Source organism: Rhamphochromis longiceps, linkage group LG7 (assembly GCF_057381845.1).
Source record: "Rhamphochromis longiceps isolate RC_006_pf linkage group LG7, R_longiceps_female_GT1.1, whole genome shotgun sequence".
Taxonomy (NCBI): domain Eukaryota; kingdom Metazoa; phylum Chordata; class Actinopteri; order Cichliformes; family Cichlidae; genus Rhamphochromis; species Rhamphochromis longiceps.
In genome coordinates this window covers 68,999,203-69,015,081 of record NC_140563.1, presented here as the reverse complement: position 1 = coordinate 69,015,081, position 15,879 = coordinate 68,999,203, and the positions used below count along the sequence as shown (strand labels likewise).

At 43.8% G+C, this 15,879-nt stretch overlaps 2 protein-coding genes across 3 annotated transcripts; one reads left to right on the top strand and one right to left on the bottom strand.

Annotated features, from left to right (window-relative positions):
• The first annotated feature begins 1,842 nt into the window (after nt 1-1,842).
• LOC146666895 (mixed lineage kinase domain-like protein) lies at nt 1,843-12,831 on the top strand. 2 transcript variants are annotated; one of them, XM_085415025.1, is made up of 11 exons: nt 1,843-1,912; nt 8,212-8,644; nt 8,815-8,892; nt 9,033-9,210; nt 9,376-9,476; nt 9,657-9,792; nt 10,653-10,737; nt 10,817-10,959; nt 11,215-11,264; nt 11,361-11,501; nt 11,602-12,831. In XM_085415025.1, the coding sequence occupies exons 2-11, from the start codon at nt 8,218-8,220 to the stop codon at nt 11,655-11,657; spliced, it is 1,395 nt and encodes a 464-aa protein (XP_085271151.1). In that variant the 5' UTR covers nt 1,843-1,912; nt 8,212-8,217; the 3' UTR covers nt 11,658-12,831. The 2 variants fall into 2 exon arrangements, with proteins under 2 accessions (XP_085271151.1, XP_085271150.1); XM_085415024.1 differs by lacking the exon at nt 1,843-1,912 and having other exon boundaries at nt 7,901-8,644.
• LOC146666896 (uncharacterized) lies at nt 6,893-7,667 on the bottom strand. The gene has a single exon (XM_085411466.1). It carries the CDS (start codon nt 7,536-7,538, stop codon nt 6,930-6,932), a length of 609 nt encoding a protein of 202 aa, XP_085267592.1. The 5' UTR covers nt 7,539-7,667; the 3' UTR covers nt 6,893-6,929.
• Nucleotides 12,832-15,879: the final 3,048 nt, after the last annotated feature.

Here is a 15,879-nt window from a genome sequence, read left to right as displayed (position 1 = left end):
GTGTGTCGGACAGGGTCGTCTGCAGTACGGGGGCCCCACAGGGAACGGTTCTGGCTCCGTTCCTCTTCACCATCTACACTGCAGACTTCTCCCACAATTCCACCCAGTGCTTCCTGCAGAAGTTCTCTGATGACTCTGCAATAGTCGGCCTCATCACTGATGGGGACGACAAGGAGTACAGAGGTCTGACCCAAGACTTTGTGGACTGGTGCCAGCTGAACTACCTCCAGATCAACGCCAGTAAAACCAAGGAACTGGTGGTAGACTTCCGCAGGCACAAGCATTCTCCACTGCAACCACTGAACATCCAGGGTATGGACATTGAGGCTGTGGACAGCTACAGGTACCTTGGTGTTCATCTGAACAAAAGACTGGACTGGACTCATAACTCAGACGCCCTCTACAGGAAAGGGCAGAGCAGGCTGTACCTGCTGCGGAGACTCAGGTCGTTTGGAGTGGAGGGCCCACTCCTGAAGACCTTCTATGACTCTGTTGTGGCTTCTGCTATCTTTTATGGTGTGGTCTGCTGGGGCGGCAGCATCTCTGCTGGGGACAGGAAGAGACTGAACAGGGTGATCCGAAGGGCCAGCTCTGTTCTAGGATGCCCTCTGGACCCAGTGGAGGTGGTGAGTGACAGGAGAATGGTGGCTAAGCTGTCATCCCTGTTGGACAACGTCTCCCACCCCATGCAGCAGACTGTGACAGCACTGAGCAGCTCCTTCAGTGGGAGACTGCGGCACCCACGGTGTGGGACGGAGAGATTTCGCAGGTCTTTCCTCCCCACTGCTGTCAGACTCCATAATAAAGACTTTAACTGATCAAGCACACACATCCATACATATGCAATAATACTAAGTGCAATAATCCTTTCTGTCATCGTTGTATTTTTACTCAGTTGTATATAGCATTCGTATTCTATTTTTATCTTATTGTATATTTATTTTATTTTATTCTACTGTATATAGTATTTTATTTTATTCTATTCTGTACAGTTGTGTACTGTATTTATTCTTATTGTATTCTAATTTTTGCGTCATAACTTTTGCACTGTCCACTTCCTGCTGTGACAAAACAAATTTCCCACGTGTGGGACTAATAAAGGTTATCTTATCTTATCTTATCACTTTCTCTCCAAGCTCCTCAGACTACCATGTCCTGGATGCCTGAGAACCTACTTGAACATAGTTCAGATTCTTCATCACTTTTCTTCACTTCATAGCCTTCTTCCACTTCTGCAGGTGGCTGATGTGCTTTTTCAGAGAAAGGGTAGCATGTGCTCTAAATATTGACAATATTTTCTATATCTTCTAACCCTGGATCTTCCTGAACATTGATTCTCCCTCCTCATTATACTAGAGGACAATATGTGCTTTGTCCTACTGGTCATTGCTTTGCACAACATGGTAAAAAAAAGTATGCTCATCAAAGTATGCAAATCTCCAGTGCAATGGAGGCTTGTGAGCTACTTTCTGTGTATGTATTATTGTAGAGTCGACCTTACAGTACGAAGCACCTTGATGCGACTGTTATTGTGTTATATTATTCAACCTTTCAGGTTTGTCCTGGCAGGCTCAGGAAAGCCAGCAGGCTGCCCTGAGTATCCTCTACTTAACTCAAGTGACTCCTGGAGGCAGGCGAGGTTTGCATGAAATAAAAAGCTTTTTGTCTGTTGAGGTCATTTTGTTTAATAGTAACAACAGAAATCCCTCTGGTGTCTTTTCATGAAGACGTTTAAGTGCCGGGCTCGGGTGTGGCTGTGCAGTGTGCTGCTTCTGGGACATAGTGACTCATGCAGGCGTGTTAACCACGGTCGCTTAGCTGGGAGACATAAACAGGAAGCAGGAGCTACTTTCGTTTTCTTGTGGTGCTCTGACAGCAAACTCCTGTGAAGAAGAGCAACTTTATCTCAGAGGTAAACGGTTTTTCTGCATTTTTCTGCTCTTTGCTCACAGCTGGTCTGTTTTTGGACAGTACTCCCCGGATTATGGCGTTTTGCTGTTTGTTTGTTTCAGCCTCTCTCAGTGAAACAGAGGAAAGCACGAAGCCAGAAAGCTCGTGTTTGGTGAAAAAGCGTTTGTCCGTATTTAAACCGCAGAAAGTGGCTTGTTGGCCTTTAATATGCGATGTATTCCGAGCTGAACTGGGACAAAAAAATCCGCGCTGGTGTTTTTGCTCCACGTGGCACAGGGTGACGTAACAAACCAGCAGCTGGATGCTGACGTCTTAACGCTGCTCGCCTGTGGAGCTGAAGGTTGAGGGTTCGACTCCTGACTGTGTTTTACACACTTCATTCTGTTTGCTCACCACGTTACTTTCACCTCCCTCGCCTCTTCCTCACTTCTCCACAGCTGGAGCAGCTACAGCCTGCTGTGACTGGGAGGCCCGGTTACTGGTTGTTGCCAGCTGTTACTGGTTGTTTCTTTTCCTGCTGATCGCGGTGCAGCAGCTAACGGCCGCTAACCTGTCATTCATTCCACACATTCTCAGCATCTATTTTTAGTTTCTATTGTTTTCTCTCAGATTATCAGCTCCATCTTTTCGCCACTTCTTTTGCGAGTGAGTGCACAGCGAAGTTAGGGGTGGGGTCTGTCACATAAAAGAGATTTCATAGGACAATCCAGTGTCAGTAATGAAAATGAACCAACGGGATGCTGTTAGGTGCCCGGTATGCCACATTACCAGTTGAGCTCTGAATGTTTCCCTCATGAATGATATCAGTTCATCTGAGCTCCAAACATTATTCCTGTGAGCAGACGCTGCAATCAGTGTTTGGCAAAGTCACTTTTAAATGTGTTTATTTATCCAGTTAAAGTCTGTAAAGTCTCACTGACATTAAAATGTCTTTCTTAAGAGAGACGTGGCCAAGAGGGCTGCAGAAACTGCAGCAAGTCTAACAACAGTTCTGTAAAGATATTTTAATCCGCCAAAAAGAACCAGGGTGGTTATAATGTAGGTGAAATAACACAGTCATTGTAAAAAAACTAAGGTCATTTCTTTATAACCCCTTTGTAAATCCTGTTCACTAAACTCTACTTACCAAGTAAACACATTACAGATAAAACCTCTGGGACCCCGCGACAGGTGAAAATCCATCAAGTAGAAACCATATGTTAATTTTATTATTTGTAAGCCATAAAAACCCTCTCCACACTCTTAAAAACCCTAATATGTCCCTGTTATTAGTTTTTTAGACTATAAAATGCTTATTTTATCACAAAAATAATTACATTTTAAAAAGGTAAAAGTACCCAGGCCTCCGGGCCACAGAAACCTGGGATATAAGGACATTTCTGCTGCAGCCTATAAATTTACAAGTTCAAGTTCAAAGTTTATTCACCACATGCAGTGGCAGGTTGCCCTGCAGTGGAATGAACCCGCCCCCCCGACCTTACACACACAACACAGACATCACATGGGGATACAAGTCAGAGAATGGTTGCATTACAGAAAACCACTGAAATGTACACTACAATGCAGGGCTGGACTGGGACAAAAAATCAGCCCGGGCATTTTGACTAGAGACCGGCCCACCAAAAATGTGACGTCATTCAGGGGTAAAACCGCAAAGGATTCTGGGAACTTGTGGCAAGAGGTACTAGCACACGCAGGCTTTCAATTGAACTCAGTTACACAGCGATAAAAAGAAACACAAAAAATGGCAAGAAGCTGTTGTATTATTAACTGCAATAGTGATTGCTCGTATTTAAATTGCTATGAGTAACTTGTTGGGCTATAATATGTGAAACATATGTCAAATGCATCCCTCATGGATGACATAAAGTCATCTCTCCATCTCTCCATAGACTTCTCCACTTTTGATAAATCAGCCTGGTGCAACATGTAAGGATTGGCACAATTTGTTAAGATTTTGAAGAGTTTGAGAAACTAACCTTAAGCATAAAATAAAATTTACTATCAGTAACTTCATAGCACCCGCCCAGCAGTATATAAACTCCGTCATGCTAGCTAGTAGCAGTACCAGTTATTCTAAGCGACTGTAAAAAGTCAGCACAACGAAAACAAACTACAACTAAACTTGGTTTATATCTGACACAGATAGACAGCAGGGCCCTATTTCAGGAAGCCGGTTTAGAAAACTCAGAGTGAAAAACGATACTCAGGGTTGAGTAACCCCGAACTGTCCAACTCGGAATATTCGGTTTCAGAAAGGCTGATAACAATTAGTTCAGTCAACGCGGAGTTGCTTTAACCCCAAATTAAGCGCGCGCACGAGGATACATAAAGCCCTGATAAGCGGAGCACAGATTAAGCGAGTCACCATGGAGACGGAGGGAAAGAAGGCGCGGTCAATGTATTTTACAGCACTTGAGGCCGAAATTCTGATGGCAGCATATGCCGATAACATGCAAATTCCGCGGAAAAAAGTAACACAGGCTCAGCTGCAAAAGAAAGGGAGCATGCATGGCAAAACATAGCCGACAGAGTCAATGCGTGAGTGTTAATTTAAACATTGATCGAGGGATTTCCACCCATTTAACACGTTATTTTATTATATTTTATTTTATTTTTTATTTTATACATTTTATTTTGTGATGTGGTGTGAGCGCAGGTGCAACCCAACAGGCCCCAAACGTTCCTGGCAGCAAGTAAAAATGAAATATAAAAATATAGTCCAAACAGGTAAGGTGTAATTGTATTATGAGCCATAGTGCTTGGTCTGTTTGTCCGATGTAAATCAATTGCAGTTAGAGGCTACATTAATTTCCCCTCTGTAAGCACTTATTGAAATTATCTGAGCACATTACAAGTACATATTTGCTTACTCTGTATGCTCAAATGTGACCCGTTATAGCCAACAGAAAAAAAGCGGAGGCCCGAAAAACAGGTGGAGGTCGTCCACCACCACCACTCACAGAGCCTGGCCACTTGGCTTCCACATTTGTGATAATGTTGGCAGCATCACATATGATCTTCACAGTGCAGAGAACACAAATTAGCATCCATTACTATAATGAAATAATTTGTTAGTTTGAAATGCTACAGGGAACTATGTACCTGTACATTAATGCTGTGGAAAGACTTCCTGTTCACATAGTCTCCTTCATTTACTGAAGGAGCAATGATTGGAATGTGAGTGCCATCTATACAGCCAATCACGCCTGGGAACCGTGAAAATAAATGTAAAATTTAAGTAGTAGTTCAAATATCACCACATCATGAATTAAGTTTCGTTCATCCTGATACCTGCAATTTTGTGGCATCCCTCTTTGATAAATCTTGTGGGTCTATGACCGGGGAACACCACAAACGAGTACAGGAGACGTTTCAGTGCAACTGTAACATTCCTGACTGCCCGACAGACGGTAGCCTTGGAAACGTGCTCAGCGTCATCGATATTATACAGAAAGCTCCCGTTTGCAAGAAACCGAAGTGCGATACAAATAATATGTACAGAACTGAGAGGATGTCCGCGATGTGTCACATGCGTAATATATGGCCTGAGGATGTTATTCAAATAAATTATAGATTGTGCTGAAAAACGGTAACGTTCACACAGGAAATCATCAGGAAATGATAAAATGTCCAAACGCGCTCTGATCACTCTCTCCCGGCGGAGAGCTCTGCGGAGAATTTGGGCTTCAACATCTACTGGCTCTTCAAGGAAGGGGCACGCCATGTCTGACACTTCCTACTGTCAGGTTTCTGACAAAGAGGCGGAGACAGTCAGGGTTAGTTGAAGTAAACCTGCTAGGGGGCAGGTTTACTTCATGGAGTGTGTCGTCATAGTAACTCACTCAGAATTAATCTAAACTCGCTTTGTGAAACCGAAAACCCAGAGTTTCCGTTAACTCAGGGTATACTTACTCAGAGTTTGCACTAAACCGGCTTCCTGAAACAGGGCCCAGGTCATAACTTCTTACCTGAAGTTCAGTTCCTCTGCCACTATGACCGGCGGCCGCCTCGGTCTCTCCTCCTCTTGCCTCCCCTTTCCCTTATCCACCTGCTGGCCTCCACCACTTGCTGATGTTGCTAAATCTGTGGAAGCTATGCCATAGCTACCGCCAAACAATTCAGTTATTTTTACACATTTGGCAGCGTCTGCCTGAAGGGCTTGTTTCTTTTTGGCCCTAATTTTTTCTGCACCTCCTTTCCTTTTTTTGTTCTCCATTTTCTTTAGTTTGTCTATAAGATTGCTAAACAAGGGGGAGGGTGCATCCGACCTCCTCGGCTGTAATTGGTCCAGCCCAGAGTCGATCATGACCAATTGGCCAATCCAACACCTTTCATTATTTATACCCTTCCAAAAAAAAATCGATCGGCCCATAAAAACAAAAAATCGCCAGCGGCCCACCGGGCAGATGCCAGAAACCTCGGGCATACCCGATGGCCAGTCCAGCTGCGCTACAATGGGAAAGTACAAGAGGAAAAAAAGAGACCTCTGCTCATGCTGGGCTATAGGAGGACAGCATGAGAACAGGAAACAAAATAACTCCTCTGCACAGAAAAGCACATAAATGTCCACAGTACAACATTATGGAGCACGTGACCAGCAACAGGGTTGGGTAGGGGGTAAGGAGTTCACCCAGGCAACACAGCAGCCATCCTGCCACTGCGCCAACTCTCCAGCGCGGGCTCAGACCCGCCTCGTGTTCCCAGGAGGCAACAAGCATCGAAGGCATTGGAAGGGGAGGGGGGATATGTGAGTGCTTATCAGTGTAAGTGTGTGTGTGTGCGTGTCCATAGTTCAGCTGAGACAGTGTCCTTCGCCCTATCAGGCTAATTAAACAGTCTGCTAGCCAACCCAGGTGGCCTTGCATGGGATGGGAAGAATAGTCATCACACAGACGTTATCAGGGAGTTGTTGTTCGGCTCCAGCCTTGGGCCTGAGCAGCTGGCGCCGTGGTGTCCGCATGTTGATGTTGTTGATTTTTCTTTTATGTGAGCAGCTGAGAATTTCAAGCTACTCTTTAACACTCTGACACTGGTCTCTCAATCTCCCGTTGTAGAGCTGCGAGCCTCCCCATGATGGTATCAAACTTCTGGTCCGTGGTGTTGTCATTCTTGTGATTCTGAGACCTCACAACTGCAGTGAGCCGTTCTGCGATGTGATCCAACTTTCGCTCAAGGGTCTCATTTTGAGCAGGCCTCTCTTTGATGTATCCCATCAAACGCTCAATGGTGTTATTTTGAGTCTTAACGGCAGCTGTAAGCGTCTCCAAGGTGTTACCCATGCTGGGTTCGTTGTGAGAGGTCGCGCCTCGTCCCATCGCTTCAATCCCAGCGGGCAGCCTTGGGGGGGTTTGAACAGCCGGTTCCGCTCTCTTATTTCTCCGATAGGTCAGGGCCAAGCCAGCTCCGATCAACAAGAACCCTGTTATCATGGTTCCGAATAGGTAGATATCTTCAGCGTCCTCGATCGACAGTCCCGCCAGACACAAGATCCTCCAGGTCTGCCACCCATCCATCGTGTATCCGGCAGGGAAAGTCCCTCCAGGGCACTCAGGCTCTCCCGAGCCCAGACTTCTCGTTGAGAAAAGGGTGTCAATAGCATTCAGAGAACAGTTGATCAAATCCATAATTCTTTTAGGTTTTAGAGAACGACAGTGACAGACTGTTCCAGGGAAACTAATGCACACGAGACAAGACAAGGACACAAGAGGCTAAGCAGGGAAGATAAGGGGAAGGAGGAGAGGAGAAAAAGTGCGACCGCCTTCGCTGAGAGCCAAACGAGCCAAACAGATAAATTCATGATGTAGCGAGTCCACAAAAGCCAAATCTGTGTGGTCTTTGTGTGTGGATCAACACTGGAGAGTAATCCAAGGTCTTGATTTGTCTTTGAGAGGTAGCTGCAAAGACATGAAGGCGTGATGCCAAAGATGAAGGAGCAACAAACTAAGACTTACTGAGACGTGAGAGGAAGGACTAAAAACCTACTTGGTTACACACCATGTAATATTGTCATAGTTGCTGGCTTTGGTCCCAGGCTTTCAGCTACGAGTTTGACTCAAAAGTATCTTTCCTTTTCACAAGTGAGGAGAGAGTGGAGCTGGAGACAGATGGGTTGGTGAGGGGTCTGCAGGACTAAGTGGGTGAGGAGCTCTGAGCAGCTCAGAGCAGAGACACGACTCTTTCACATTAACAGAAGCCAGTTGAGTTCAGTAGGACGCCTCCTGAGCATTGAAGCATTGATGGATGTGCTTTGATTTGTTGCATTTTTCCTGTTATAAACTGTCCTCTCTGTCTCTTCAGCTCATCATGGAAACAGTAAAGCCCTTCTTTTCTGCTGCCACAAACATCTACAAGCTGGCTAAAAAGGTGAAGGCCAACAAAAAGCGCTGCCAGCGGATTTCGGTCCGAGTCAAAGCCCTCGAGGATGTGGTGAAGTCCATCACAGAGTTCTCTCCAGAGGTAAAGAAAGCCGTCGAGGAGCTGATCCTAACTCTGGAGTCAACACAGAGGCTAATTGAAAAATACACGGCAGCCAACTTGGTGGAGCGCATCCTGAAATCGGGCAGCCACGGAGAAGAGTTTGATACGGTGAGCGAGCGGCTCAACGATGCTTACCAGGCCCTGTGTCTAGCTCTGCAATCAGAACAGAGCAAGATGCTGTACGAGGTGTTTAGACAGAGAGAGACAGAAGACGAAATGGACGGGAAGGAGGACGACACGGAGATGACCAAATGTGAGGAGAAACTGAATTTGTCTTTAGAGACGTTCAAGCAGAGCTCTTTAGTGTTTTGATCCTGGTTCACCAAAGCGGATTCTGTTCCTCTCAGTGTTTCCACACTTAGAATAAATCCTGTTAGAGCGTTTGGACCAGACTCAGAGTTTGTGTTTCTCTCTGTTCTTCAGTGCTGATGGACTACATGAAAGAGCAGCAGGAGAAAACCAACACCATACTGAGACAGCTGGACAAAGTGGTGCAGATGTGTGAGTACGACATCGCTGAGCGGCCCTGCGCAGAGTTGTGTCATAAACAAGTCTGTGAATGGTGACTTACTGACAAAACACACATCTTATGTTGAGAAAGTGGGATTTATCATTGGAGTCTTTATCTTCTTTGTTCACAGTGAATAAGCCCAGTTTCAGCAGCGTGGCTGTGCGACAGATTAAACCAGATGAACTGAAGTATCAACATCCCAAAAAGCCCTTCAAGACAACAGCGAGCTGCGAGCTCTACAAAGGAGAATATCAGGGATTCCCAGTGGCCATCAAGAGATACCTCGACCCCATGAACACCAGTGCACGGTCAGTGCCACAGTTCAGCCCCATACTGGGAAGAAACACAGGAAAATAGTCCTTCCCATTAGAAAATAACACACACATTCACTTATATGCTGTTCCAGCTCAGGCTCCCAGTGCTCTCTGTGTCCTGCTGTATTCACTGCCATCAAACATTTTCTCCACATCCAGAGACGTGAAGTCTATTTTCAACAAGGAAGTCGACACCATGAAGCAGTTTGAGTCGCCCAACATCCTGCGAATGTTTGGAATCTGCATCCAGGATGAGAACGGTGAGCGCGTGAACACAGAGGTCTGCGTGTCCACGTCGGGGGGGGGGGGGGGGGGGGGATCCTCACGGTGGACCAGAGTGTCTGTTACACGCTATCCCCACATATAAATACGTGAAAACATCACAGATAAATACACTCAGTGACAAACCTGTAATAACTTGTCCTTGTGCCTGCCTGTAGGACCCAAGCCTCAGTTCTTCATCATCATGGAGTACTGTGAGAAAGGAAGTCTTCGCCAGGTTCTGGACTCTGACCTCACTCTGACCTGGATCAGGAAAGCTCACATGTGTTTGGATGCAGCACGAGGACTCTATCGGTCAGTGTGTCTGCTTTATTACAGATTCTAACCTAAACTCCAAACAAGTTGGGACCCTGTGTAAAATGTAAATGAAGACAGAAGGCAACGATCTGCAGATCTCATCAGGGTCAGAGTTATTTTATCTACAACAGCACACAGAAAAAGTTGGAGGCTGGAACAGTAAGTGGTGCTACGAGGAAAAGATGGAGGAACATTTTGCACCTAATCGGGTTAATGAAGAGGCGAGGGACCATCCCGCTCGTTATCAGTGCTTCGGTCAAAGTCTCTGATGGGTTGGGGATCGTATCAACGAAACTGGCAGCTGGCACATCTGGAGAGGCTCCATCAATGCTGAAAGGTATATACAGGCTTTAGAGCAACATATGCTCCGTCCAGGGAAGGCCTTTATGTTTCTGCAGGATGATGCTGAACCACAGACTGCATCCGTTCCAACAGCACGGCTTCTCAGTAGAAGAGTGCAGGTGGCGACGCGGCCTACCAGCTGAGAACATCTGGAGCATCGTGAAACCAAACACAGAACGAAGGAGACCCGGGAGTGTTCCTCTCCCAGAAGTACGGCAGCCTCAGTTCACACAAAGTTACAGGCTGTTGTTAAAAGAAGAGGAACTCTACACAGCGGGAAACACGGCCCGACTTTTAGGAGATATGTTCCTGCCCTCAAGTTCAAAAGGAGCCAATACTTTTTCTTTGCATTGTAAAGTTTCTCAGCTGAAACCTTCGATATGTTTTCTGAGTTCTGTGAGTAAAGTTTGAGGTCTGCAAATCATTGCATCTTCTTTAGAGTTGGGCAGCTTCACAGTGACCGTGTCGTTCATAGAGTCATGTTGGTGATGATGACTTTACCTGTCGTATCTTAGACTGCACAACACAGAGGAAAAATGGAGGGTTCACGGGTCCATCAACAGCAGCAAGTTCCTGGTGACTAAAGACTACACCGTCAAGGTACTGAAGGCAATGCATGCTGGGATTCCTTGCAGCTGAACATATTTGCTTCATGTGACGGTTTGGTTGTCGTTTCCAGCTGGGAGGTTTCAGGCTGTCGAAAACAGAGACGTCTCTGAAAAGGCAGACGGAGGACAGAGCCGTGAGGTCGCTGTGCTACCACTGTCCCGAGAAGTTCCACGACGCCAGCTTCAGCTACTGCAAAGAGTGGGAGATGTACAGGTGAGACCCCACGGCTGTGGGTCCACAGAGGTGTGCTCAAAGGCCCTCAATCATAAACTTTCTAAAAGATGGACTTAGCTTGTGGGTCTGAAAGTGAAGCTGATGTAGAAGTGACTTACATGTGCCATCGGAGCGAGACTCCTCTGGTTGGGGGTTTGTGTGAAAACAGCTCCTGGCTGACCTCAGAACACTTTACTGATTTCAGACCTGCTGTGGTTTGTCAAATGATCAAATTTCCTTTTGAACTTGTTTCAGTTTTGGAATCATCCTGTGGGAAATTGTAACCTGTAAGAATCCTTTTGAAGGTTTGTGTCTAAACTACACTCACTGCAGATTTAAACTAAGATTTGGAGTCCTCTCCATCGACTTCTCCTCCTGACGTGTCTTCAAATGTCTCGTAGGTTTTTCAGATGAAAAAATTTATCAGAAGGTGTATGAAGAGAAGTATCAAGAGCCGCTTCCTGATGACTGTCCTGCAGAACTGGGACAGCTGATCAACGAGTGCCGGGCCTACGACTGCTTCCAGAGGCCATCAGCTGGAGGTGAGTTCAGTTACTCTGTGACTGAGTACATGTGATTACTGTCACGGTGAGACTGAAGTTTCTGTTCATTATTACAGTCTTGATATTTTCTCCTGTGCAGTGCTGCTGGATAAACTGCGCAGTGTGGTGACACAACTGGAGGAACAACAAGACTGATTAGAATCATCCTGAAGAGGAAACACAACTCGGAATAAAACAGGAAGATAACTGTCAGGATCCGTGGGCGTTGACGTTAATATTTTAGTTTTTCTCATTATTGTATTTTCTACATATTCTGTTCTTTATCTGGAGTGCCAGAAAGCACTCTTGCCTTCATTCCACAAATGAAGGCAAGAAGCCTTCATGTCCCCAATGTTTTATTAGCTCTAAACCAGTGTTGGTCAAGTTACTTGAAAAAAGTAATCAGTAACCAATTACTGATTACTTCCTCAAAAAGGTAATCCCATTACTTTACTGATTACTTATTTTCAAAAGTAATTAATTACTTAGTTACTTTTTAAAAACACGATTTACAACCTGAATAGGTAATGAAGCGATAGATCTTTCAGCCCAATTCTACTTTTTCTGCATAATCCATCATACAAAATGTAATCAAATGGAAAAGTCTCTTTTTAAAACTTGTTTTATTAGTTTTAATCTTTTAACTTTATGCATCAAGCAAAAATTTAATTATATGCAACATTCTCTGCACGCTCATACTCTCTGCCGCACTCGACATATGATCCATTGTTGATCTGCACACAGCTGTTGTCACGAACGTCGCACTCGCTTACGTCACTGTCATGAGACATTCTCGCAAAAAAACGACGGTTTTAGTAACGCAGCGTTCCTACGGAAAAGTAACGGTAATGTAATTACCGATTTTGTAATAGTAATCCCTTACTTTACTCGTTACTTGAAAAAAGTAATCAGATTACAGTAACGCGTTGCCCATCTCTGCTCTAAACAGAGCGTCCAGGCCAAATCCCCGCCCCTCACTCACCCCGCCTCCAATGTTATTTTAAGGATGTTGAATTGTACATAAAATCAATATCAGACTCCACCAGCAAAAAGTCTCTCAAAACACAACATATATGTGAATTTTTTGTGAATCGTTTTTTTACCCCTGGTTATTTGTATTCATGTTCTATTCTCTTGTATACTTCATCTGTGTGTGTGTTGTAAACTCATTGTTTGTTTAACAAAGTTCTTGTTTTAAAAAAATTGTATCCTGTATCGCAATATTTTGGAATAAAAGGTTTATAGGATGTACTTAAAATAAATAAGAACAATCGACTTTGCCAGCAAAATCTAAATTGTGTTTTTGTTACTATTGATGCTGCTGAGAAATAAACATGGTTCCAATTAAATGTTTGTTGACCCTCTGGGTTTGTTCAAAAATCCCTTCAGCTTGTTCGTGGACAAAAGTGTCAGATTAGGTCTATTTTTTATTAGTTTTATGGGTTTTTTGATACTTTTTCTGCATAAAGTTCTTTTTTCACAAATATAAAATAGTCATTACGTTTTACATTTTTAACCCTTAAAACAACATTTTTTTGGTACAATATGCTTGTTGGAAGAAAACCTCAAAACTCACCATTTCATATATTAGCAGTGTTACTTGTGTTATTAATAGTAGAGTCTGGGACATGTAATTGATTACCATCAACATTGATTATTATGAGAGCAAAAAAGACAAAACTCCCTCTCAGCTTGTTCATGACCACAAATGGCCACCTTTTGTTTACGTTCACAAAATGCTACAAGATTAATATTTATTAAAACATTTTTCTACTTTGACCGAGTTGACTCTTTACATTAGCACCAGTCCTTGCCATCAAAACTTTATCCAAATCCATTTTTTACCCTTTAAATGCCTGTTAGATTATATATTACCAGTAACTTTTCAGATAAAAAAGGTAATAAAGTTCAAATTCTTTCACCATATCATTGATGAAACTAACTTCTTTTCATCTCAGCATCGGGGACAAGGCTGTTAATTGTTAAGGTCACCAGTGTGCGCCCCATTTCTTTGAGGATCACTCTTCAGTTGTAGGTTTTAGAGGACTCCTACTACTGTGAAGTGGTTTTATGGGACAAAGGCATTGTTTTCCACATCATCCAGGAGATTGTAGAAAAGAGCAGTGATGCCCTTCTTGCCTTCTTGCCAGAAAATAAGTGATCTGGAAGCTGTTAGGCTTACTTACAGCAGCGGCCCTTTCTGCACCTGCACACATTTACGAACAGTGTTTGTTGCTGTTTGTGTTGCAGCTTTGATTCTTCTTGTAATTTGGTTTAAAACAACAACAACAACAACAACAACAACAACAACAACAACAAAAAAAAAAAAAAAACCTACAATTTTCATGTGCTGAGTTTACAATGAAAGTAATTTTACCTAAAGTGTCAATAACAGGGAATTTAAAATTGTTATAATGGGTCAATTGGCCAAAAGTTGCCATGATAGATAATATGATGCTTAGTGTATATATTTTTTATGTATTTAAGCTGAAGTTGAACACTATAAACGCTAAAAACAAAATCTAGACCATTGGGAAGTTTAATTCCATTTGCATTAACACAGCAAAAATGGTCAAAAATAGAAAAGTGAGGTGGCTACAAATGGCCAGCATAGAGCCCAGAGGGTTAATGTGTAAAATGTATAAAAATATTATTGATTACAAGGTAATTGTCAGGGCTCTGTGTGCGGGCAGGTGGAGAATGTGGATCCAAGTGCAGAACTCAAACACTAACTTGAAACTCAAAACCACAGCTTTATTGCTGGCACCAATAAAACAGGAACCAAACATGAAACCACTAACTGGAACACACAGGCAGGATCTGAGGGTACGACGCAACAGGGAGCACAGGAAAACACAGGGCTTACATACACAGGGGAGTAATTAGGAAATGGGCAACAGGAGGGAGACACAGCTGGGAGAAAATAGGCTAACGAGACAGGAGAAAGGTAGGCATGAAACAAACACACTAACACATAGCAAACCTAAACAAAAGACAAGGCAGAATAAACAAGAATATAAAGAAACACACAACACCGAGTCCTCAGACTCAGGACCACGACAGTAATACATTACTGTTAATAGCAACAAGCTTTTTATTTTGAAGTATGGACATGGAAACAAGTGAACAACATTTTGAAATAATTTTAATTGGATTTTGTACACTGAAAAAAAAATAACAAGACATAAAGAAACCAAAACAGCCAGTGCCTTCATCTGTCCGTTACATGTCAAACATCGCATTGACCTGTAGTCAGCACATGCTTTTAAAAAGAGCTCCATGTCCTCTGCAAACTGAAAAACAAAGAGGAAGAAGTCCCTTGTTCCAGTGTCTCCTTCCTCCGACATGTCTCTTAACCCTCTGCTGGTCCTCTTTATTTAAGGACAGATATTTTGGCATTGTTACGTGTCCACAGAAAAGTGCCTTATTTTGAACAACCTGCTGCACAGCAGGAGGCAGATCTTCAACAACTGCTGGCTCCTGTGTCGGGCAAACGGGGATATAAACTTAGCTATTCTCTGATGCAGGACAGTTATTTTAACAGTGAGTCAAGTCTCACTAACCATGTAATTACACTAGTGTTTAAAGTGAACACTGGCCTGACTGACTTCCTGGAACTTGTGCTTTTATTAGTCTGAAAATGGGCACATGTTGTGCTTCCTCTCTGTGCAAGAAGCTTAACAGAAAATGTTGATATTGTTAATGTGTCTAAACCTTGACACAACATAGTGCAGAAGTCAAAATATAAATTCAATATGAAACATATTTAACAACTTTCAAAAGATTCAAGACTCCATTGCTCTAAAATGAAACAGAATACTTACTACGGTATAATCAAATGGTGCATCCAGTGCCACTGTCACGACGTACAAGGTGGACTCATGCGCAGGACTCCGGGGATGATGTACACAAGAGAATTTATTACAGAACAATGTCCAATGAGTGTATAAACACAGATACGGGGCAGTGCTATGTACAAAAGGTGAGGGGGGCAGGGCTCCGGGGAAGATCCAGGGGAACACGCTCGTCTCTCTCCACACAATCCAGACACGAATCCACTCGCACACCAGGAAAACAGTCCAGGGAATCTGTACACAAAGAGACGCTTGTTAAATGCTGAACACACACTGCATGGGAAAATACTTGCTGGGGCGCTCGACTTTCACTGACGCAATTCTCACAACGATCCAGCGAAGAACAGCCGTTGCTTCCCGTCTTAAATACCACACTGATGAGGCACAGGTGTTTCTTCCTCCGAGGGCGTGAACCCATAATGAGTTCAGCCCTGGTGAGAGAGAGAGAGAGAGAGAGGGGGAGACAGCTGATCAGCGACCAGCTGAACCCCCACAAAAAACACAAATTTCATTGTTTTGAAGCT

Excerpts from the sequence above, each read along its gene's own strand:
- LOC146666896 (XM_085411466.1), bottom strand. The coding sequence starts at position 7,538 with ATGGATTTGATCAACTGTTCTCTGAATGCTATTGACACCCTTTTCTCA.
- LOC146666895 (XM_085415024.1), top strand. The coding sequence starts at position 8,155 with ATGTGCTTTGATTTGTTGCATTTTTCCTGTTATAAACTGTCCTCTCTG. Across the intron at positions 9,793-10,652 it reads GCAGCACGAGGACTCTATCG|ACTGCACAACACAGAGGAAA; the intron begins GTCAGTGTGTCT and ends GTCGTATCTTAG. Across the intron at positions 11,265-11,360 it reads CTGTAAGAATCCTTTTGAAG|GTTTTTCAGATGAAAAAATT; the intron begins GTTTGTGTCTAA and ends AATGTCTCGTAG.